The sequence below is a fragment of the Schistosoma mansoni genome, chromosome 1 (genome assembly GCF_000237925.1).
Source record: "Schistosoma mansoni strain Puerto Rico chromosome 1, complete genome".
NCBI classification, from domain to species: domain Eukaryota; kingdom Metazoa; phylum Platyhelminthes; class Trematoda; order Strigeidida; family Schistosomatidae; genus Schistosoma; species Schistosoma mansoni.
In genome coordinates, this window is record NC_031495.1 from 10,720,775 (window position 1) to 10,747,358 (window position 26,584).

At 37.0% G+C, this 26,584-nt stretch overlaps 2 protein-coding genes across 2 annotated transcripts; one reads left to right on the top strand and one right to left on the bottom strand.

Moving 5' to 3' along the window:
- The first annotated feature begins 452 nt into the window (after window positions 1-452).
- On the top strand, window positions 453-4,752 carry Smp_164950 (hypothetical protein). Its single transcript, XM_018793234.1, has 5 exons — window positions 453-475; window positions 1,757-1,965; window positions 2,830-3,046; window positions 4,199-4,269; window positions 4,450-4,752. The coding sequence occupies exons 2-5, from the start codon at window positions 1,848-1,850 to the stop codon at window positions 4,668-4,670; spliced, it is 627 nt and encodes a 208-aa protein (XP_018647767.1). The 5' UTR covers window positions 453-475; window positions 1,757-1,847; the 3' UTR covers window positions 4,671-4,752.
- Window positions 4,753-5,422: 670 nt separating this feature from the next.
- Window positions 5,423-23,621, bottom strand: Smp_164940.1 (rna-binding protein related). The gene is made up of 9 exons (XM_018793235.1): window positions 23,482-23,621; window positions 19,603-19,886; window positions 17,613-17,766; window positions 16,645-17,352; window positions 13,190-13,765; window positions 11,807-12,139; window positions 10,016-10,394; window positions 6,972-7,276; window positions 5,423-5,956 (listed from the first exon to the last, which is right to left on the bottom strand). Exons 2-7 carry the CDS (start codon window positions 19,831-19,833, stop codon window positions 10,069-10,071), a joined length of 2,328 nt encoding a protein of 775 aa, XP_018647768.1. The 5' UTR covers window positions 19,834-19,886; window positions 23,482-23,621; the 3' UTR covers window positions 5,423-5,956; window positions 6,972-7,276; window positions 10,016-10,068.
- Window positions 23,622-26,584: the final 2,963 nt, after the last annotated feature.

A 26,584-nucleotide genomic window follows, 5' to 3' on the forward strand; every position in this document is an offset into this window, starting at 1 on the left:
TGGCTAGCGATCGTAGGAGATGTTTTCCACGCTGTGCTGTAACGTGATCTCGTGCGGATGCTTGACCGAACGCCTTCAGCTAAACAAGTCCACTGAAACTAATGCGGGTAAGCATCCAATTTCGAACACTTAAAAAGCTATTGATTTTGGGGATCTATTGACAGCTACAACCTTGACGCGGATCGATGATCTGTTCGATATTTAGTTACCCAATTACCGGGTGATTTGACTAGGGTTCACTGACATTTCACTGTCTCTACACCGTAAAACATTCACTTCCGGAAATCTACATTGAAATAATTCAGAAGCTGCTGCAAACAAGAACTGAAAATGGTAGTAGCACAGATAACTGATAGCAAGAAAAGTGTTTGTAAAATTTCGTAAATACGTGAACTGTTTAACATTTCTTCTTGTTTGAAACAACCGGTATATACTATTTACCGTATTGTGACACATTTGAAGTAGTGCCTTTAGTGTAATTTATTTTGCCCCTCGTATCATTTTCAGTTGTTTTTTGTGGCTCCTTCGGATCTCCTTACTGCTTGAATTCACTCAACACGTTATTGCTTCACTTTTGTTGTTTCATTCATTGTTTTCCCCATGTTAGTGGTAAAATAGATTTATACGTTTATATTATGTTCAAAAAGGATCAAAATATTCTGTGCTCTTTTGGTTTCTAACTGCATTCAAAGAACTTATAAAAGTTTGAAACTGCATAAAGCGTATTCCATTCTCATGAATCTTGAATGTTTTATCAGCCGATTGCCTTTAAGCGCTAAATGTCTTCACTCAATCTCTGAGGAGTTGTCAAAGATTTGGAGAGTAGTACTCTCAAATAAAAATCCTAATGGTTCCATGCCGGAATCATCGGGGCATGATGGATATATAAGGTTACTTGTCTTAATAACGCCGAAACCGCCAGTGATGGCAAGGAATGTTACTCAATCCAAATGTCGTGATTCATTTTTACTGCCAGCAAAATTTAAGGGAGCTTCGAAAGAACTAGCAAATGAAATTGCGAATGCCTTGCCTAAGAAGTCGTCTCGACCGTAAGTACATACGTAAAATGGTCTCTGTGGTATTACATAAGCTGTTCTAAAAGCCTGGTCTCAATGGGACAATCAGTGTTGTCGATAACACACATAAACAATGCTAACAATCTACTAACACCCTGTAAGAGTGCTTCGGAAGAAGCTTGAATCATACACCAGTACCAAAGGCTTTTCTATACTCTAATCGGTGACTGACATCACCAAATGATGCGGATATCTGAAGGAAAATGTTATCGGTAGCATCACCGAGCCCACACGACCTCGGCAATAATTGAGTGGCTAAGGAAGTGGAGTCCCAACTTGCAGATAACAGGCTCGACCTCTTACCACGCACCTCGGCTTGGACAGTCAAATGTCAACACCCACACAAATAATGTGACAGAAATTGGAGATTTATTATTATTTGTTACTATTAGCTTTATTCAGTACTGTATTTTTGGTACAATACAGAGTTATCAGCACAAAGTATTTCAGCGAGTTTCCGTTTTTTATTTGATCGATATTGACGATAGATATTGAATGAGATTATGCACAACTCGGCAGCACGAATTAGGATCTGATTCGGTAGAACTCCTAGGTCATTGCCTGATGGTCTAAAATATCTCCAGTCTTGTGATCTGTGAAATATTTATGTAGTTCTTGTCAACTTGTTTTCCTTTTAGCTATTTTTCATGTAAAATTTATACTGTCTTTGTTGCTGATAGATACATCACTTCAATTTCATCCATCCAGTTCACTTGTCTGCTGGTTTCAGGCGTTGTTTAAACTACCGTGCTAGAGATCGAACTACAAGAAATGGTCATTTTAAGTGAACAGGTCGGTGCCATCAAGGCTATTGTAGAAAGACATTTAAATGATTCGTTATCCCTAAGACTGAATCCCGTCAGCCAGTTAGATGATTTTTCGAATGCTGGTAAGCATTGAGTACCTTAACATTTTGAGTCTGTAAACAGACATTTTAATTTGTACTTTTTGGGTCATCACGTTTTTATACACCAGTATATATTTCCAGTCATGTTACGCCTATGTTCAGAAGTTATTCTGCTGAAGAATAGAAACTCTAATGAAGCACCAAAAACTGACGCAACGTGATATGTGTACTATAAAGTTGTCAGTACTACAATCAGCTGTCAGAAAACTAATAGTCTTTAGAAACTTCTAAGATCTATGAAGGGCCTAAGGGTTTAGAATTTATCAGGATCTTGTTTAGTCCCCTTCTGTTCAACAGCTTTGCTTTTAGATATTGCAGGATGTTTCTTTAACATCATCTATAACTATTTGCCATCTCCCAGTGGTTCAACGATTAGGCGTCATATAAAGATACTAAAATGAGTGTAGCAGAGTTGAACATTTTCATTTGTCATATTTTTAATCAAAATTTATACATGTAAAGTGCATATTCACGTTAATTCATTCTAGCACGTGAGTAGCCGATTTTGATTATTATAAAAATGGTCACATCAAAAGGTACGTTCCGTATACTGTAGTTAAAGGTCTTGGGTGACATGCTAAATGACGGTTGTAGTTGTATCAAACTATTATTTGACTAACATATAAATGCGCAAACCAAATGCTATTTCGTAACCCTCATTGCTCGATTTTTCGCTATTTTCTACTAACACCAGCTCTTTGTAGACTTCTATACTATTCAACTTGTTAAATAATTTTAGCAATGCTGATTGTGATCTGGTTATTCGAGTCGTTCCACATTTGTAGTAGTTCTTACATTCTGTTCTTATTCTCAACTGTATTCCTAATTCTATCTTATTTCATCTAGACCATTTACCCATTGATCTATCTCAGATGGACCTACAATTAGCTATCAGCACCGCTGAGGCCATATTAGATAATGTGCGTTTCGAAGATGATGAATTGAAACGGGAATGTGAGCAGTTATCACAAAAGCTTGAGCAGAGTGTAGCCCGATATAATGCAGATTTATTTGAAAAGGAAAAAGCCAAAAAAGAACACCACTTAAAACTAAAAACTGCTAAGTAATTAGTCACATTTTTTTGTGTTTTGTTAGTAACGTTTCCATATTATGACACAAGATTTACTATAATCAGTACCCATCCAACGTGGCATCACGTCGAATTTCAGCAGGTAGACGATTTCCTGAGGTACTGTTAGTGTCCGGTGGTAGAAAAACCATGTCGGAATTCAGTGATTCAAACATTCAAGTTCAACTCATTCGCGATAATAGCGCAAACATAATTTGATTTAGTTGGTTAGCCTTACATTGGACATAGTTGAAGCCCAAAAATCTTGAACTCCAGTATTTATTTCAAAGCCAACGGAGGTTAGTTTGATCTGCATGTTGCTTTCTTCGTGAGCTTTCGGATGCACACTTTAGATATCCTCGAAACGACAATATGGACCTGTTTAGTAAGTACAGTACTTTCGGACTTCAATTAAATTTGAACAACTGAATGACAAAGCTGAATAGATTGTTCTTATCGACACGATATATATCATGTGTTTGGTTGTCTACACTAGAACATGCTTCACGAAGCTTCTAAATTTATTATTTCATAAACTATCGTTTTGAGCAGTGTAGGAAATCTCAGGCGTACTTATTAGGCTCTTCAAAACATTATTAGTCCATGTTACTTATCTTCATCCGCCCATTTTTTCTATAAACTTCCTCCCTCTAGGTTGAAGTTGTACAGTTTTCGTCTTTTTTTACATACAAAAACAGATAACATTAGTGTCTGAGAACAATATTTCTGACTAATCAGAGTTCATCTGTTGCTAAGTTACATTCTTGATTCTAATCAAAATCCTAGTAACATCTGTACGAGAAAACAGGACTCAACTAGTAGTAAGAGCGAAATTCTAACATTCTTCTCCACCAAACTTTATGCCAGATGTGAAATAAGAATATCTCTTAAATTGTACCTACATGTTAGAAATCGAATTATTCCTGAATCAATCAACTATATAAGTATTCAAACTAAACATTTTCAAATGGCTCGAACTCCAGGCTAAACTGACTTTTGTGAACTACTACACTGAATCTTCCAAGCATATTGATGTAAGTATCAATTTTATTCAAATAGCCCCAAATACATGAAAACGAGTTCTATTCTGCTTGTCTTTGGTGTTTGTGAGTATCGATTAGCTGTCCTCATTTGTTTTTCTTTAAGGGCGAAATTATCGGTCTACGAAAAATTCACAAAGACGAAGTTCACTATTAATCAAGACTCTATCACAGCTTGTATCCTTTTTAAATTTTTTACAACTGCTTTTCATTTAGTTTTTATAAAGAATTTGTGTCCTAGTTAAGTTGTAGGCTTGGCAGCACATGCATTCACACAAAGCTATGCAAACTACTGTAAAATAAAATACATTATTTAAGCTGATAGCAAAGTTCCTTATCGAATTTTCCCCATCATAGTTATTTTTAACCCAGATGACATGGTGCAATTAACTATCCCAGAAACTCTGACGAGTACCGATTTTTGTCAAATGATGAATCCCCTCGAAAAGAATGTGACGGGACCCATGTTTAGTGAGAATGAGATCAGACAAATGAAAAATTTATGGGGTTGTATGAAAGTTTCTGAAAAGTGGAAGCACTTAGTCGGACCGCGATCATCCACCAAAATATCAGAATAACTAAAAACGTTGCGTGTAAAAATGGAAATAATACTGCATATTCAGTTGTACTTATTTAAAGAATTAAACTTTTGTGTTTGTCAAGTGTTTTTTATGCATCGTTTATCTATTGTAAAATGTTGGCGATCAATTTTCTTTCAATCAACTTATTGTTTATGTGCACCGAGTTATTTCACCAATACGGTACTCATTAAACAAGGTAAAGACTAAGCGCATGTTCAATATCTTCGTGTGTCGCATATTGAAACAGCCGTATGCGTTGAATGTAAAAAAAAATCAAGGTTTCTCAACGTTACAATGTCCTTGATTATTAGTGCTAAACCTGCTACATATGTACGTGGTGCGAACTATGGCATACACGTGCATATTTGTATCAATGTTATGACAACTTTATTTAAATAGTCAACTAATTATTGAATTTCTAGTTATGCGAAAAGAAATACATAACCTTGTTACTAGTCAATTTTCGCGTGAGGTAATGGGAATAAACAAATAGAAAGATAATTAATCACCCGAATAAATAGTTTTGCTTAATGATCGTTGCCTATAGTACTGATAAGAGTTGTATGAGATATTTGTGTTAAACATTTGACTTACTTAGGTACTAATGAACTATTATTATTGCCCACTAATAATTGATGTACTTCTTCAAGAAGTGTATAGTTTAAAAAATCTTTTGTAAATAAAACAATGTGTTGTAACAGTCTGAGTAAAACATGTACGACGTTGTTCCTAATATAAATTGAGGAAATACTGATCTATCTATATTTATCTTTATAACAGACGTACATTAGGGCGCTTGATTAATTCACAGCCAGAAGATGATAAATGAAACAATTCCCTAGGCACAAAAATACCACAATCTAAAGTAAAAATAGCCTGAGCGGAAAGAAAGGTAAAGCAGTGTTCAATATACATAGTAAGAACACAAAGAAGAGCAACATTTCATTGTGTGGCATACATGTCCCTTTTACCCATAAGTTTGCTAATAACAAAGTGTTGTGACAAAGTCAAAATACAAAGAATTATGTTAGGATTTTAAACTACATATAAGAACTGACAACGAAGTAATATTATCTTAAAACAATTTGTCTTAATAATTTAAGTAGTTAATCTGTATGCGTACATTTTAAATAAGTAGGAAAATAAGTTACTTTTCTGCAGAAACGAAGAAATGAGCTGCGAGGTACGAAGCAGCTAATACAGTAAGTCAACAAGATGAAACAACCAACACGAAAGAATAATAATTGCTGCGATGCTTTTCTCTGTAGTAAAATTAAGTAAATCTGTTTCATTAAATCGTAACAGAAAGAAAAAACAATGAAGATATTTGTAAATATAAATAATAAGGAAATGAATTATTATCAGTAGTAATGTTGGATACTAAGATTATAAGATAGTTGATATATTTATTCTTCATGGAGTAAAAAGACTACTAAGAAATTGACACATATGCTCATCACAAAAATTCGTTACACTAATCAAAACAAAATGCAATAAATCTTCAGAAATGAAGGGAATATAACATGGACTAGCGACGCGAGGCGCTGATAAATAAACTGAGAAGGGAGAGGAAAAACGATAACTTGATCAATACATAACGGTAAATACTAACTAAACGATTATCATACATAGATACAACAGACGAGCTCAAGAATTACTACTAATAAGCTACTATATAGGAACAACAAATGTGCCCAAAATATTCATCAGGAAAGCCCTGACTCTCAAAACAATTATTTATGATGCACAAAGTTAAGGCCACTAAAACTTTCTGTCTGAACATTAAAATATAACTAATCACAGAAATAGTTATTATAAGCACTCGCGCGTAATACATTTCACAACAACTAGTTAAGAATAACCTAGACACAAGTATTGGCAGTGAAACTAACCTTAGTAGATAGTAATTGTCAAAAAACGTAAGATATTTCTACTAGAAGAAAAACGAATGAGATAAATAAAGGATAGATCTGGTTTTGATTTACAAAAATCATCTAGAATCATAATCTTCATTGCTCTAGTAGCGTGGAGGGACACAGTTAAGAGTGGATAGTAAATTTGGGCAACGATAAAATTTTTTGGTCTGAATTATGTTTAAAGAACAAAAGTTATCTGTACATAAGATAGGTGTTGGAACAGTATGGACACAAAAATAGAGAAATCAGAATACGAGGATCTCGAAAACACCGGGCAAAGTATCTATGCGATATTAGGTTAAAGAGAAAACCGAACTTTTATGCAGGATATATATATGCATACATTAAGCAGAGGTGTAAAACAGGATGAGTTAGGACCCACCTCTTTCAATCTGTAAACAATTTTCCAAGCTTTTATCTGAAGCTACGATCTGCAACAAGTGAGCGGGGAAGTATGATATAAAATTTTAACAATGTCTTTGCTGATAGCACTTGACAACCGAAGACTACTGTGTATGGTATAATACATTCATAACACCTCAACGTCCAAAAACTGAGTTCGTATATCGTTAAATTTCTGATTGTTCTGGAAAGATAATCATCGATACAAAACAAGTGTTTGAGCCAGCTGTCCATAGGATTTGCAGATTACCCCAAGTGTGTACACTATTTTAAAGATACGTTAAGCTTCAAATGAAATTAAAAAAAGAAAACAATTTAGAAATACTGTGGTAATAAACCAGTTAGTAACCGATAGTGGAAAATCTGTCTTATTTAGTTTAAAAGATTCGAACCTTAAATGAATGCTGGTACATCAAACAACTTACGGAGTTTACTTAGTAGGATATTTTATTATAAATAACTGGAATATTTGCATCGAAACAAACAAATGCATTGTTTTATGTTGGGATGAAATCCGTGCGACTTAATTCTTCGATGAGCAATGGTTAATTTTAGCCTTTATTTAATTTTCAAAGTATTTTAGCCTATATTACATTATCGTAGAGAATAAGCTCGTATTTATTACGTATTTCTAATAGTATAAATGAGCATTGGTTGCAACTGCATGACGCCATGAAAATGGCGAGTAAAGTCGTCTGCAGCTTCGCGAAACGTCACGCTTAGAAGCACTGGGTTTCTTCTCGCTCCTTACAACTCATCGAAGCCCGTCGGTCTACGCCGGGTGACCATGAGTTTGACCACAAACAAAGGCTGTTACGCAATGAAACTGGGCAAAGCTTGAGTAAGGACCGAGAAGCCTGGTGGTCGGAGCGTGCTAATGAGCTAGAAGCAGCAGCTGCATCTCGAAACTGCCGGAAGCTCTTCCAACTCATCCGGGCCACTGGCAGCAAGAAGTCTGGTGTGAGTGAAACAATCTGTGAAGATGACGGGATGCCAATTACTAACATTTATCGACGTCTTGGACAATGGGTAGAGTTTTTCGAAGGACAGTCCAACTGGCCTGCTGCTACGGCAACATCGATCACACTGTCCTGCACTCCATGGCCGGTGACGACTGATCCACCAAATGAGGCGGAAGTCCACAAGCAACTCCAACTCTTTAAACGCTACAAATCACCGGACACAGATGAATTACCTCCGGTTCTTTTTAAAGATGATGGTGACTTTCTGGCTAAGGAATTAACTGAGTTGTTTACAAAGGTCTGGGAGCTGGAGAGTGTTCCAACGTCATGGAATGAGTCGATAGTTGTCCCTGTCTTCGAAAAGGGTTCACGTCGTTCCTGTAACAACTATCGGGGGATAAGTCTACTTCCGATTGCGTCCAAACTATTCGCTTCTGTCAGAATTCGTAGGTTGTTTAAAACCTGAGAAAGATTGACTCTCGAGGAGCAGGTTGGTTTTCGTTCTGGTCGAGGATGCATTGATCATATCTTCACCCTTCGCCAAATGTTAGAACACCATCATATTTATCACAAGCCAAAAATCGTAGTGTTTCTTGACATTAGGGCGGCCTTCGATTCGTTGGATAGGAATGTTCTCTGGGATTGTCTATTGAAGAAGGGTGTGCCTGAGAAGTTTATTAACATCTTAAAGGCCCTGTATACAAACACCTCAGGCAGAGTGAGGGCATACAACCACCTTTCTCCCTTGTTCCATTGAAGCAGTGGGGTTAGACAGCGTTGCCCAATCTCACCATTCCTCTTCAACTTTGCCATCGATGACATTCTGGAAACAGCTCTGATGGATGCAAGTAATGACCGTGCCGATCTGTTGCCTGGAGAAAGACTTCTCGACCTTGGGTATGCAGATGATGTTGTCTTGTACAAGACTGGCAGGATTCTAACCCTGTACTGGCCCTCGGTGGTGAGCAGATTGAAGTAGTTGAGAAGTCCGTGTATCTGGGTAGCTGCATAAGTGCTGGCGGCGGCGTGAGTTATGAGATCGATGCACATATAGTGAAAACCAGAGCGGTTTATGCCAATCTGGGCCACCTTTGGCACTTTCGTGATGTTAGTCTGGTTGTAAAAGGTCCGATCTACAACGCATCGTTGAGAGCAGTTTCGCTCTATGCTTGTGAAACCTGGACTCTCCGAGTTGAGGATGTTAGATGACTCTCTCTGTTCGATCATTGTTGTCTCCAAAAGATTGCTGACATCCAGTGGCAACACCATGTTAGTAATGCAGAGGTTCGGCGTCGTGTGTTTGGGCGCAGAGACGATAATCCAATTGGTGTCATCATCTTGAAACATCGACTTCGGTGGCTTGGATATGTTCTACAAATGTCGTCTCAGAGAATTCCTCGGCGTGCATTATTTGCCAACGCTCAGGCTGGTTGGAAAAAGCGGAGAGGTGGTCAGTGTATCACATGGTGTCGTGGTATGAAAGAAAGCTGAAAAGGAACGGCTTCTGTTGGTCTTTCACGACTCCCTGGCTGGGGTCTGAGAGACAGTGCAACACAGTGGCGATCCTGCTGTAACCTTTTACTATCTTCATAAAAAGTGTTTGTAACTTCCTTAACTGACAGAGATGTTCTGGTTATACTTTTCCGTTTCCCCATTATTACACTTACACTAATCTGCGGTCGTTATTGTTCTCCTGTTTTTTCTTATACGAACCTTACCTTCTTTTCCTCTTCCCATTCTCATTGTTTTGTGTGACGCATATACATGTGGTGCCCCCTTATACTAATATTTGTGTTCAAATAGATAAATAAACTATGTTAATGTCTAAAAGTCGTTGGAAATTTGTATTTTGACTTGAAAATGAACACCAACTGTAATACTAAATATAGTAAAAATATGCCTATGATGAACAATCTGCAACTGCCTAACCTACGTGTTAATAGTGTTAACCGCATAAAGAAATTGTCGTAGAACAGGTATCAACTAAATATATACGTATCTGGTAACAAAGACATACTTAACTCTAACCATATCACTAAATAAAGAACAAAGTGACACTTACCAAATTAGCTAGCTAATCCACTAGATACTTTTGGTTATAACACTACGGTGAAGTTAATTATCTGTTTTAATTTGATGTGGCGGTGATGTATTTTGTTCATTACTGGAAGACGTTTTGCTTCCTTGTAGAATATTACTTTTGGATGAGGGAGATTCAGTTACTACATGTTCTAATTGCTGACATTGTGTCGATGAATCATGGAAATTTAATTTACTCGAACAAGCACATGATCCCAATGAAGAACTTGAAGAAGTTGTATGGATACTGGGTGAGCTACCAACAACAGGACAACTACTACAACAACCAATATCTTTAGAACTGCACAGAGATTGCTTTTTAGTAACTTCAGTAAGAGTAGCAGATGCCAAAGAGTCATCACCTAAAAAGATTTTAGGCAAAATACAGTGAATACAAATAAATTTTGACAAACGTCTAGTGAATATATTTCCAATAACGATAAAACACAGTCTGGTATAGGTATGAAGCAGTAAGAATTGTTACAAACTCATATCACTACACAAAGATCAAAACAAGAAATTTTAGGGTGGGAATAATAGTGTTAATTGTGGTAAGAATCTACACAAAAGTAGTTCAAAAAAACAAGATAGTAGACAGGAAGGTATGTCACTAAATTGAGACAATTCTCTGAAGATTTTCATGGATTATAACCCAACATAGTCCAATATGTATAGTTGAAAGCGTGAGTCAATTGAAGCTAGACCACCAAGGAAAACCTGGAAGCACTGGACGGCCGTTTCGTCCTATTGTGGGACTCCTCAGCAGTGCGCATCCACGACCTCGCCTCGCGAGGTCCAATATATTTGGTGTAAAACTAAATACTGAATCGTGTTATATGTCAATCCACCAAAAGTATAAAACACTAATAGCTGCGCTTACAGGATTTCATGAGTAGCAAACACATCTTATCGAAACATCTCCTTTATAAATACTGAGGTTGCGGGGATTCCCCACATATTAACATCCATCAGTCTTATTCTGGTATATTGAGCGCACAGTATTACGCTTATAATTCTTTTCACAAAGGCTGAAAAACCTGATCAGAACTTTATCGGATGAATCCACGAAGACCTAACAACTACCAAGCTTGGATAGTACTTTTCATGCCCTCAAATGCCCTGGTACGACCGTCTCGAAATGCTCTCACACGGCCACACGTATACACCCTCTTCTAGGGAAGTCCTCCTCAATGCCTTCTCGTGATGGGGGTGTTGTTTATGAAATTGAGAGGACGAAAAGCGAGTGTCCGGCGCTTCAGCCGGATTGGTGGACACGGAAAGTCCACCTAGGGAGGCTGGAAAACCCTGATTCCAAACCAATGGTGCACATGGGCTCCAGTATCCTGAAGGAACAAATGGCGTATGAACCAATTATTGGTCACCGGCTACCATGGGAATGCATCGCCTCACAATGCTCCACTTCCTTGTGGATCAGACCTTTAGGTCAAAGGCTCCGGGTGTGGCCACCTAAGAAAACCACTTGCTTCAGTTTGGGCACCTGGGCAGTATCACAGCCCTCACACAAATCAAATGAGATTTGTGCAGCGCATATATATCTGGTACCTCCTTGTACCAATATTTATGTGTTCAAATAAATAAATAAAAATAAACACTTTCCATAAAATTTTAAAACCTGCTATTGAAGTAAATAATGTCTGCTACAATTTTTTTCGAAACCGGATACCATTATCCAGCTGACTCAAAACCGAAACAACCCATTAAATACTTTGGGAACATTAAAAATATTTCAAATTATGCACATATTAAAACATACCAACATCAACACTGGCTGATGATGACGCACTGAATTCACAAAACTGTGCATCGTGTGATTTGGAAGGGAATGTGTGTATTACGTTTTCTTCTTTAGCAGGAATACACCCAGACGACTGTGAACATAACGATTGATTAGGATCATGTTCGTGGCCTGAGACTATCTCTGAATATGATTGGGTTGGTTTCGAAGAAGGAACACCCAAACTTTGATTATGTGAATAAACATTACTAGTAGAGTCTGAATATGAAGGTGTATGTTTGGTAGTTCTCATAAAACTAGTATCAGGAATAGTAGACGGACGCACTCCAACAAACAAGTTGGCCGAATTATCTGCGTAAATGAATAGAGAAGTTAAAAATTTGACAAGAATAATTCTAAGTGTTTGCTTACAATATAACTCAATAACTGTACTAAACTTATGTATGAGCAGAAACACTCATAGGTGTTAAGAACGAACATAATGAAATTTTGAGTGCTTTTGAAACGTTTTAGTAGAGAATTAAACTGTCGTCTAGATTATCCGAATTTCTATTGATTCTTTTGTACAGAGGAATTTCTAGAAGTAAACAGTGTCAATCAAACCAAGAAGAGTTAGAGTAACGAATTAAGCAAATCAATATAAAATCATTTAATCTAATCAGGTTAGCATCAGCAGTTTACAACTTATAATATACAAATATTAAATATTGAAACAATTCAAGCAGAATGTACATACTGGTATGAAAATAAAACAATGTGATAGATAAATAAAAGACTGTACTCAATTACAATGAATCTGAATGGGTATACTACGAAGTTATAGTCGTATTGTTTGAATAAGTTCTTGTGAAGCAAAAATTAATTTCGATGAGTGGAAAGGAGAATTTGTAGAACGATGGATTACGTAATTACACTGATTGAATAAATATTTGGAAATTAATTAAGGAATTTAGAAATGTTTTTATCATTGGACCATACGTTTAAAATCTGTTAAAATGAACCTCTCTAAATTGTCATTTTGGAAGTCATACTCACCTTGTTCCATAAAACAAATTCGTTACAGTGGTCATCCCTCAGGATTATATATCAAGTAATTCAAATGATGCGACGTCTACTGTTATTATTCGTAGCACAGACTAGTAAGCTCAATTATTGTTTGCTGGGATTTCACAATATTGAGCTGTATGGTTTATTCGTGACTAAACCTATGAAACAGTACTTCATCAAAAATCTATACAAAATTCACAAATAAAGAAGTTAAAAATAAGAATATGGAGAAATCGCGTTTATCACCTTATTTGTAGATATCAAAATGTGAAAACTATTCGATACAAAAGAAATCTTATGGAATTGTGAGATAGTGATTTTTGAAAAAAGATATTTAAGAAATACAAAATTTACCTTCTGGTAAAATTATACTTGATCTGCTTTCTGCAGTTGGTGACGGTAAATGCGTAGCAAGAAGAGGTGCTATATAACTAGCTGGCTGAGAACCTGCAGGTGATATCAAGGGAAATGGTCCTGACCCAGCCATATTCAGAAATCCATGGCGTGTAAGAGTTGAGAATGTTTGGTTTATTTCAGATACCACATCTTCAGTTTTACAACCCAAACGCAATGATCCCAATAATTCATTTAAAGTTGGTGGTTGTTGTCTGATCGGTGCAACTTTTACATCCATTTCCGAACTAACACTAACAGGAAAAGGTTGAGACAAACACAAGGAAGGAGAAATGCCAGGGTAAAGTGTAGCAAGCTGAGGACCTCCTGGGTCTATTTGAGGAACACCAACAAGATTCCCACCATTACCACCCATTAATGATGGTGAAGTACTATACGGAATCGTGAATGATGGCTGAGATATACCGGTCATGTATGGACTAGATGGTGCGAATATATCTGGATGAGATTGATATGACTCACTGGGGTGTCTAGAAGCCATTGCAGTTAAAAGTGATTGATTCGTTGGATAAATAGCTGAAAAAATATGAAAATAATCATGGGTGTGATTACGGATGAAAACAACTAGTTATAGCATTTTCGAATTATTAGCATGAGCTGTATATGCTACTTAATCACGGTTAAGAGTACAGTATTAATCAGACAAGGAAGGAGAATCCATTGGGGTCAGCGTTGTGAAATACGGTCTATCAAATTAAAAGATCACTTTTAGTGTATCGTAGGACATTCGAGCGTGCAATATGAAGGTTAGGCATGAGGTAACTAGGAAAAGATGACATATCAGCTGCTTAGACTGCGAATTTTCAATAGTTGAGGTGGTTAGGGAATGCGTTACTTATGTCTGTCCACCACCTACCATGACGCGCAGTTTACACAGGACACTAGGGGCGGTCTAACCGAAAAATGGTATCAATTTATGAAGTCATTGTTTGCTGGACTGAACCACGTTGATAGTTGAAGAATACATTGTTAAACTTCCAGCGATAGCTGGAGACAGAGTAACATGGCCCAGAAGGAAGTGCAGTTTTCCAGGTACATTCACTCCCTATTAGTCCACTAGATGATGAGTCTTAGTACACCATATCTTATTTTCGAACCATGTTTAGTTTTTCTAGTGATCAATCATACAATAACTCTTTTTCAGTTTTATATTATTGTAGTGCTTTGGTATGGGAGCTTTGACACGTATATGCCAGGCTCTACACCTATTATGAGCAACTGAAAAACTTAGGTAAAATATTAGTTCTTTAAAGTTTATTGTTATATTCTAGAGCGGGTCGGAAATTGGACGCGCTTGCACACTTATTTCATTTCAATACCAGACCCGTTAACACAAATCTTAACAGTTACCTGGAATTGGAATTTATCGATCCAGAACTTACATCACTAAGCTACAACTTTGCAAATCCAATAGTGCCTATCTTTTACAGTTTAGAAGCTTATTGTTTAGTAAATCCGAACATCCTTTACACATAGAGAGTAGCCTATATCCTAGTGCCATTTTATACTTGATTATTGAGTTGAATTAGTGATCATCATTAAGTTAATTGTGTTTATGATTAACAGGGATAATCGATTTCCCATACTAGTAAAAATCGAACGAGTCCTAGGAAAGTATGAATATCTTGCAAAACCGACAAGTTTTGTCGCTATGTAATGAGTGTTTACAGGTCTTAATTCTTTGGGAAGTTTTGTGGTTAAAGCTCTCTGTTGTGGCTGGTAAGAACTAAGCAGTCTACTTCGATTTGGAAAGCCAGACAGTATTTCGTAATTGAGCAACCAAAAGCTTATTATACAAATCTACCATATATCTTTGTTGCTAGTGGTATTTTGAAATACCCGGTTTGGAATGATGGTGTCCATCTTTTAGACTGGATTTAATAAACACAAGACTAAGGAATAAACGCGTTTCAAACAAAGCTACACATCAAAATTGCAGTTTAACGATCGCGACGTAGATCGAAGAGTACTAAGTCTATTATTATTTGAGTCCAAAACAATAGATTTCACTAAGCTGAGATCATTACATCATAAGAACTTTCTGAAGGCCTGGCAGATATTTAATTTACAAAGGTCAATATAGATTACCACACCGTATCTCGGAAAGATACTTGTGAACAAAATAATTTGTTTTCAGGAGAAAGACGTAGCATTTAAGTCTATTTTTTAACGTGAAGGACCAAAATATTTAAGATGTACAATGACTGGTGTAGGTTACATGTTTGATATTAAGTGTTTAGTGCGACTACATGGTTTCCATTCGATATAAATAGGGACAATTGCACCCAATTATAAAATGTTCACAGTACTACTAAACATTCATTATAAAGAAGTATCATCGAATCCTAACCGTTGAGGGAATAACCAGGTTTTCTTGTGGATGCTTCACTCCCAGAAATTAGTGCTGTTCTGGGAATGAGTAATCGTCTAATAATTTGTATCTTAAGAAAATTTTCCTAAACAGATACAAGGATATTCATAAACACGAAAGGCCTGAAGCATTGTTTAGTAGCACAATTATCTATGAGTCTAAATCTGCCATGTTACCAATAATCAAACACTGAATTTTCTTCTTAATCCGCGAAACTATGTGATAAAGTTCATTGTTGTTTTACTTTAAATATACATAGTTACGATACTAATCATCATCCCGTTAGACACACTGCATGAAAAAATTAATTATCATGGTATATTAAATCTAAAAATTTTGATAATGAGTGTACTTATCCAACTAATACCTGTACAACATATAGATCTTAATTGAAAAACAAGATATTATGGTGACATTGAGAACTTTCAATAATTGTTGAGATACAACATAAGAAGGAGGATACCCGAATGTTAATGAAAAATAAATAGACTACTCAAAATTATAAATGGATTATTAAATGTCGGTGATCAGATAATAATAATACCTATAAACATGTAAAGACCCTCTGAATGACCTGCATAAAATATAATTGGGAATTCGGAGGGTAGAATCTACGAGAAAAAATGTGCTAGAGATTTGAAATGAATACCTAGATAAATTACGCAGCAGTAAACTTTTCGAATTGTATAACATGTTTTAAAATAGACCTATCATATGGACTCTTTGGTTATATTAATACTAACAACGACAGAAAATTCATGCCGATCATTTCCAAATGTATGGTATGCTCTTGTCTTGCGTTGCAGATGACCAGTTTTAGACAACTACCACTAGTACAGAATGTTTCATAAAAGCGATTCATGCATACAGGAATGAAGTTTTCACAAGAGTAGTTACTGACAGTGAAACATAATTCTTATCAAAAGAAAAGTGGTTATGGGGTGCCGATCGATAATATCTAATGACTGTTCCCTGTTAAATGAAAAAATGATCGAAGTAGTCAAAGTAGTTTAAAAAAACCAACCGAAATTTAAAGGTCCTGGATAAGCTGCATCAAAACATGTGGGTGTCTGAATTTGGGATTCACCAATGGGCCAAATACTTTCGTGCAATATAGTGCTTCCGTGTCCGCCACTCCCTCCACCGGTATTAGAACTGCCTCCACTTGCACCCCCTCCACTACCTAATAGAGAAACATTACCAGTAGGTGTAGCTGAACAGAATCCTTGCCCATACTCTGGCAAAGCTGGCTGTAGAACAGTAGCATCTTCAGGTGATACATACCCAATATTTGTAGATAGTCCATGAGTAAACAAGGTGGACATATTAGTTGGAGCCATATCTACAGATGGCAGAGTGGGGTAGTAACCGGTGGTATTTAAATTTGCCGCCAGAGCCGCTGCTTGGACCTGAAGTAACGCAGCATGGAAAAGAGACGATCCAAAAGGATTAGCAACGGCTGAAAAACCAACACCACTTGGCACATTATCATCCCATCCTTCGATGTTACCACAAGAAGCACCACGGCCAGGAGGCAAGCGTAAATGTGAACCTTGGCTTGTATCGAATCGAACAGATGGCATTATTGCAAAAGGAGACCCAGTTGGATAAGCGCTCGCTACAGGACCACGTACATGTGAGTAAGAAATGGCAGGGTAGATGGCTGATTGGGGATCCTCCGCTATTTTGGCTAAAACTAAATCTACAGCCGCACGACACTGCTCTGGTTCACCTACAATGAAATAAAATGAACAGTGATTGAAGTATGTTTGGTAAAGAGAAAATGGAAATAATTTTCAACGAACTAAATTTACTGAAGGAAAACAACTGAAATGTAGCGTACAAAGGAAGTGTAGTATAAAATCTACACTGAATAAACATAATTTTAAATAATACAACGTAGATTAAATTAAAAACCAAGTATATGCTATGAATCTCTGAAACAAAAGAGTATAGCTCATGATAGCTATGCGGCAAACAACCGCTTCTCACCTGCAATAGTTATACAGCGCTCCAATAAATTTATTTCAACAGACTTCTGTGAAATCTGTATAAAGGCCCCCGTTCTGTCTTTTATTTCTCGGACATAACTACCTAACTTCCCAATTACAAGACCCGCAGTGCAGTTCGGGACTAAGATCTTGACCTTCAACCGAAAAAAAATTGAAAAGGAGTTAAAAATTAATTTCACAGGGGATATATATATATATATATATATATATATATATATATATAATGTGAAGACATATTATGTAAAGCTAGCAAATAAATGAAGTAGTTTCGTAAATTAATCAGATGAACATGCAGCTTATATGGAAAGTATGGATTTAGGTACACAGCCGTGAGACACTTTTTTCGTGCGTTAATGATGTAAAATAATGGAGACTGAAGGATGGGAAATATAAAATAACACTAAACTTAAGATCAGGAGGAAGATGATGAAAAATACAATGTGCAACAATGTGATCGGATTTGGGATATCACTCTGCATATGTTTTATTGCAGATTACTATTACCGAACAACTTTTAACCAAGGATTATGTACCCCACCGAAACATCACAGACTGAAAGTCAACTACCTAATGGACTACTATCGTAATCTGCCCATTACAAGCCATTTTGCAACCCACTATCATGTAATGCGGTAGTTGAAGATAGTCAGCAAGAAATCCTGGGCCTAGGTTTCGTATTGTCTGGTATTCTTCAGCGAGGTGTACCTGTATTATTGAGGAGAGTGGTGACCCCCGGGAGGTTTGACCTCGTGTCACCTAAATTCACAGTCAGACATTGCCACTGAGCTATAAGTGACACGGCTGATCTCTTGTAGGACTGAGAAGTATTTAAAACTGATTGATCACCAAGTACAGACTAATGTCATGTATGTTAAGCACATCTTAGTGCTGATCAAATTCTATCGACAAAGTCGTGGTTGGAGGTAGTTGACAGGAAACCCTAGCTACTCGTGTGTCAGCGAGCATTACACTTCGACGTGATGGTTAAACATACGTTACGCATGTCCCAACCACCTTAGTCAATACAGGCTTGCACCATTATTAACCGAACCTCCATTTTAAACTAGAAATTAATGCAGATCAATCCTGAAGCTGCACTTTGAATCTAAAGTTAGAGAAATACATCTCTTTTTTTTCTGCTACTCAAATCATTTAGAAAGCTGTATTTAGTCAGAGTCTCTATCAAGCAAAACTGTGTCATCTTCACACCCTAAGCCAACAGATGAATTTTTTATTAAATCAATCCTTATAAAACAGACGAAAAGTTTGTTATTTCCGAAAGCACAACTAAAACAACTTAGTAAAATCAAGGAAGTGGGTAGGCCTGAGGAGAATTGAATATGACGTAGACAAACACGTGCTTACACCAGAAGATAGCCGAAGTCCAAGATCGACAGTACCCTACTGACTGTCCATAAATATCACTGACAGAGGCATAGTTTCTGTGCTCGTCGTTGTATGTGATCAACAGGTTAAACAATATTTAAGTTAATGTTTTAAATCGGTTTTGACTTTGTGAATAGTTTATGTTGCATCAAACTTTACAGTCGGCAATACGAATTAGTCCTTCAAAAACTTAACTTGAGGCTTTTGATTTAACCACACTCTAATCAACCTGTTTGACATGTTAGGATAAACTAAGGACAATTGTTTGAGTCAAATTAACTCGACTCAGTGACCACCGCGCCAAGGCATCCGCTACGATCTGGAAATACTACAAAGGAAAATAGAATAGAACTGGGGGAATTATATAAGCATTTCTAAGGCACTTTCAAGCCGAATCCGGAACATAATGCAAATAAAACTGACATGTTAGCTCCACGATATACAATTTGGAAGTCTATACTCTGTTTGGAGATGCCACTACCAAAAAGTAACAGCAACAAATTAGAAACTGAAAAGGAAATACATTGAGTGGTAAGATTAGGATAAGGTTAAACACATTCAAAAATAGGAATAAATGAACTTACCTGTTTATGTCGACCCCATGGTAAACGACTGCCTGAGAGTTCTAAGCTATGAGACCAAGCAGATCCCTTCTGCAATTGTGGTATATTGCTACTCGAGTCACCCTGAGTAGTGGAACTGATAGCAACATTTTCAGAACGCGAAGTTGAAATAGTGTTAGTGGTGACACATGATGCAGCAGGACCAGAACACTCTGGTTTTTCCAGAACACAATCCATAATGTAATTGTGCATGCGGGTTACACCCTCTAAGGTCCCTTGAATGAGACAAACTCTTTCTTCAGTCCCTAAAAGTTGAATGTTAAAATATGTTCTACGGTAAGCACAAATAAAACTACTCAATTCAGCATAAATTCAAACAAAGAGTCATCTCGACCAAATACGTTCCATACCATGGCTTGACTTACTAGGTAGTGGTACAAAAATAGTGAGCTATTTCAACCACTTAATCCAGTAAGCCAAACCGTTATTCGCTGATGTGTCCAACTGAGACTCTAAAACAAAGATACTCTAAAGAATGTTTTTGCTAGAGATCACCGAAACAATGTATCGTTTCATCGTCCACAGCACATACTTTTCGACATTTAATTTGCGCTTAGCATTTCTCAAGAACTATTAAATATGCTTGTCATCATATTTTGACTTTAAGTTTAAAAACAGGACTTTTGTCAGGAAAAAATATGGATTTAAAACTTTAAAGGATAGATTCTAGATACTTAATAATTTTGATTGTTAGCGGAAAATGGCAACATTGCAATCAAGATTTCATAACCAACTAAAACTTACTTAGCGCTGCATTGTATAAGTAACTCAATAACTATGCAAAATCGGGGCTCTGGGTTTGTACCGGATGTATTAACATAAAAATAAACTAGAATAACTTGACAAATGTTTTACTTGAAACAATCTTATCAGTTTTGGAGTCGCTATGAAATTGACTCAATTTTATGGTTTGTAAACTCAAACATTTAAAAGGATATTCATTTACAAACGCGACTTTAATCATTATACTCATTAATAATTGAGTCAATCAGAACAAGTTAACCAGAATGGTATCATGGGTTTTCTGAGATTTAACTTATTTGAGAAACGTTTCATTTAGATAATTATTACCTTAAAAATACTCTGTGGTCTCGAGAAACATAAGAATCAAACCACAAACAGGGGGGAGTGCCATTACTAGCATCTAAAAAACCAGTTTGATAAAGGGTGCGACAAGTTGAGTAGATAAAAGATCTTTACGGATTACCCTTCGGTGATACACATATTACATTTAAACAGAGAAATACTAAACTTATTCAGGAAATTATCCATGTCAAGCATCTCTCTATCAACAGGATTGCTTATTACAATTTTCACAGGTCTAACAAGTTATTTTTAAGTCTATCGGTAACAGCCCCCAAATGCCCTGGTACGGTCGAGAGTGGGGAGAGAGTCCGCTCTCCCTCTCGAAATACTCTCACATGGCCATGCGTAATATAGCCTCTCCCAGGGAAGTCCTACTCAATGCCTTCTCGTGGCATTACTGTTGTTTACGAAATTGAGAGGACGAAAAGCGAATATCCGGCGCTTTAACCGGGTTGGAGGACACGGATAGTCCACCTAGGGGAGTTGGAAAACCCTGACTTCAAACCAATGGTACACATGGGCTCCAGTATCCTGAAGGAACGAATGGCGTATGAACCAATTGTTGGTCACCGCCTACCATGAGAATGTATCGCCTCACGATGCTCCACTTCCTTGTGGATCAGACCTTTAGATCGAAGGCTCCGGGTGTGGTCCCCTAATAAAACCACCTGCTTCAGTTTGGGCACCTGAGCAGTATCACAGCCCTCACACAAATCTCGTTTGATTTGTGTGGCGCATATGTATCTGGTGCTTCCTTGTACCAAAATTTGTGTATAAATAAAATAAAATAAAATACTATCGGTAACAGTAGGCTCGGATCTGCAGTTCATAAATTCACTACAATGTATAAAAGTTGATGGTATATTAGAAGTTTTCGGATACTTCATGCAATTCTTAAAAACACTACTGAATCCATCTTAAAAATATAGAACTAGTGTATTTTCGATTGATCTAACTCTGAACTGGGAAGGATTGAAGTTACTTACTTATTTACGAAAATTGAGGAAGAATGACCCTAAGTTGACCATCAATTTAGGGAAAGTAAAGGCCGATCAACACAAGACTCTTAGGTACCGCTGTTTATCGTTTTGCATCCACTTTACAAAAATATGGCTTACCACGTCCACCCCCTTCGACTAAATAATTTCCTCTTGATGTCACCAAATTCATTTAAAGAACAAGATTTGTCTGAAAAGAGTACATTTTGAGGTATTACCTTGATGATTTTCCTACAAACAAGGAGAAACACTACCCTTCAATAACCAGATGGTGTTTGATGTGTTACATAATCTACTTTTCCTTCGATGTAATTTCCTTTACTTCAGGTACCTTTGTTGGATAACTGCTGAATGAGTGTTGCTTCCTTTTGGGATGCTTTTAAGCAAACAAGTCCAATGAGTTCTCGACAGTTTAGTTTGTCTGGGAAGTCCTACTTTTGAGAGCTTTGAATGTAGCACCCTAATTCAGCCCCTCGTCTAGGTTTCTGAAGAATTTCGGTCCTATAACTCCTATAGTGGCATCTCAAAGATACATGCTTATCTCGAATATTGTTTTGGTAGATGTGGAGTACGCGGTTGTGGTTAATGGTTATAGGAAAACCTTTAGTGCCATAGCTCAAGATTGATCGCAGTGCTGCTAACGTATTCGTTTGCGTTCACCAAATCACGAGTCTTTAAAATTAATGTACATTTGCTCTTTTATTACACTCTTAAACCATGTCCTCTATGTTTAGTTATTTTTATTATCTTTGAAACTGGTTCTTCTTTGCTATTCGTTTTATCTTGCTGTGCTACAGTGTGGCAACCGAAGATTATACATATTTGTGCCAGGTTATGAGTCTATGATTGCTAACGAGATAGGGAGTAACTCGAATCTCCCAACAAAATGTCTAAGGCAAGTATAATGTGAGTAGCGAAACCAGTATACTGAGAAACTGAAGAAAATATTACTCAAGTTTAATTAAGATGACTTTAACCAGTGAATGCGTTTTCCGAATCCGTCTATAAATGAACATGTGACATTCCATAAAGTACTAACTAGGGAACCCCGGCCTGAAGTGTTGTTCACCTAAAATTTGTGGTTTGTTAAAAAGATGAAAACAAACACTATTGAACTCAAGTGAAGTTTCTGTTTTTATTTTACTGTATCTGACTAAATAGGAAACAGAGGACCATTACTTACAACCAATACATGAAGCATAACTGAAAGTGGCTTTATTGGTCATAAAAATATTTAGAATAGCCAGAACCTAGACGGTCACCACACACCAAATAGATTGCGGATACCAACTGACCCTGTATGCACAAAATAATATTTCAAAAGGGAATATATTATAATCGGCCAGAGCAATGTAAAAACGTAGGGCATCCATGTAGCCAAGATGGTTTGAAACATCAACATAGGCACAAAATGCCTGACAGCTTCGCATATGCAGAGCCCATAATGATCCGGAAACTGTACAATTTGCCTCCTACAACTGGATTTACTCACCATTAATGTGCTGTATACAGCACATGAATTTACAAATCTATTACCATTCACTACTATGTACACATATCTGTGCTAATTTATCATTGATGAGGTGAGAAACAGTTTCTGTTAACACGAAGCAAACATAATACCATAAAACAGAACCAAACTAATAAGGAATTATTGTCATACAATGGTCGAATGACAACATTCATCGAAAAAAGACATTACAAACACAAAGACCTTTATTAAACTGTACCAATTAAAAAAGTTAGAGGGACTCACCGGGATACAAATCATTTACTTTCGATAACTTAATCCTTGCGCCAGTTTCCTTCTGGATCTTTGCAATGGACTCTCCTCCTTTGCCAATAATAGCGCCGACTGCTACCGATGGTACCAAAATTTTTAAGTGGATGATTTCTACTGTATTCAAAGTACTACCGAAAATATATTACCTTGTCTCCGTCTAGTGTATTGTGGAAGTGATTTAACATCTTTATCTGACTTTTCAGGTACTTCTCCCATGCTTGTCTGTCAGGTGTACACGACGATAGTCAAAAACAAATACCCCAGAAGCAGAGGAAATTTGATGAAATCATGTAGAATCGGTTGCCAAACATGGACTATTTGCACTAGAATAATAACAAGCAACACAGCTGATGAGTAACAGGTAGAACCCCAGTCGATGGAGCACCCATTCGCAGTTGATGCATTAAAACACTCATCAAATAATACTGTAAGAAGAACTATTTTTATTTTGTATCCCTAAAAATATTGTTACTTTATACCACTTATCAAAACAAAACTGTTTTGTCAGGATTTCTAACGTATGAAAAGCGAAAATATATATCGTTTTATGAGAATTGGTGGGTGTAGTGGTTCCCGTCTAACCAGAAAGTACTTTGGATATTGAGTGAGCGTGAGCAAAGAAAACTGAAGTAGAGCAGAACAAGGGAAAAAGCGAGCCGGCGACTCGGTATGCATATCGAACTCTCTCAAGCATAAAAATGAAAGCGGTCGATAACAATCAGAAACAGCATGCGACCAACATAATTTTACAGTCAGAAATGAGAGTGCCAGCTTCATAGTTGAAGTTCATCATGGCAGTTCTGTGGAACGAAAGGCGTTACGTTGGCAAAAGACAAACTGTTTGATAATTTTCTGGGCCAACTGAGACCGTTTCACCAAGTTAAACAACTTAAACAGTCTTAATATGATTTACAACATATTTTGTAATCCAGGTCGTCCTAATGATGACGCCATAGAGCACAATTTTCTAAATATTGGTTTGAAAAGTTTTGCTAGATTGCACTTTCATTTTACTGGTGGTAATACATTTAGTTTGCTGATCACCTCCCAATAAATCTGCTTCTAAATTCACATCTAGTTCTCAATCACGCTTCCGTCAACCAGGTCACAGCTATTGAAGTGAACGGTTTAGTGAAGTAAATGACTTTCAAGGTACTCAATACTGATACTGACCGTTTGAGTTTCACTAAAACACCTCCGAAACTCGACCAAACATCAGCACCGTATGGCTTTCAACCTACCGTGGGATACATCTACTCTAACTGATCATTTTAGGAGCCACACGTCATTACACCTCTACCCACTATCCAAATATTATTTTCAAACCAAATATCATCTTTTCGTCGACTTTTGAGACATTTTGACCGAAAGGATCAGTGAATCAGTGTTTTCCAAATCACTGTATCCCAATATCATTCACGAACAGCTTTGTCGACATCTACAAGAAATGCTGACATGTAACCTGGTTGACAGAAAATATTTCAGCTACTGAAGTATAAGCGATAACTTATTTAGTTGATACAAGTTAGGAGAGGGATTCATGAGGCGTATATGATTCCTAAGGCTACAATAAAATGTACAACATATACTAAGCACTATGGCAAAATTCATAAACCTAGATGACCAGAAAAATACCTTTGAGAAAATGATACAGGTCTACCCACAAAGGAGCAGTGTGAACATCATTTAGATACCAACCTCACCACGAATCACACTTGGTGATTAACAGTCACGATTGTGTGAACTTTCATCGGTTCTCTACACTTTTAGCGCTCATTTTTAACTTGCAGTATTCCGGACCACCCCCTAAAGAACAACAGTTTTGTGGGTATCCCTTACGTACTCTAAAGTGGCTCCACAAATAGGCTGGTACTGCCATTGATGTGAGCAACAATCCGGTCGTTGTGCTCTCCCCTGCAAATATTTTCAAGGATTTCAGAGCCACGAGAAAATCCATATCGGGAAGTTTGAGCGAAGGTTTGGTCTGTGTCTCTGGAAAATAGTAACTCTTCTCCCTTCGCTTCAGGTTTCGTAGTTCTTGGTCCTCCCCAGCATTAATTGTGTGTATACTATTTCAAAAAATCTTGAAGAAAAAAGAAAACAGTCCAAATTCTCTGAACGAGATGAATGTTCACAACTGTCAGTTATGTTCTAAGGGATCTAATATTGCGGAAGTTGAAACTGGTTTCTGGTATTATTAACTACCATATTTTCGTTGCGGATTTACTATGCAACAAGATTACTGTACATATATCTCATCCATCACAAGCTTCCAATCAACTCATGCACTACATTTGTATGATTTACTGTTTATAGTTTGATTCCATTCTGCTACTTACAGTCTTCCCTACTACAAACACTTTAGACTTGCGCATGTATGATTGTCATTTCTTATTTTATGGGGTCCTACGGTTCAGTATGTCTGTATATAATCATGTCTGTTTGAAATACAAATATATTAGGGACTGGTTGATAACTTTTAAACCGAAGACTACTAATAGGGGGGAGCTAGCGAATGGTCAGAACATAGGAACCCGGCTGCTGGCTCCGAGTCAATAGCACTAGTCGAGCATGTAATTGTTCAAGCCACGAACACTAAACTATATATTAAGTAATCGACCAAATTAGCAGTATGATTCTAATTGGTGACTGGGCAAGTGGTATTGGTCAGCAAGGGTCAAGACAAAACTTACTGACTGTTGGTCATTTGACTATGTAACTAAAACTAATTAACTTAGTTGCATATTAAGAGTTGATGTATAAAGGTGTTTAACATAAATTATTCTTTGGACCATACAAGAGTTCTGTGAACTTCATCTGTAGGCTAAAAGTGTAATCGGTAATAATCGTATTCTTGAAACGGAATTTTGAACGAAGATTTTTTTAGCACCTTAGGTTTGATGTAACGAAATTTGGTGGCGGCCGCCTGAGAGACCCTGACCTGCAAAAACTTGTGCACTAGACATTGGGCTCGTATGAATCGAACGTTGGGTAAATAAGGCCAAGTTCAAAAGGTCCTCTTTAATCGCTTTGCATTTGCGAGCCTTTTCCCACGGAAAGTTGGTTCCGCACACAT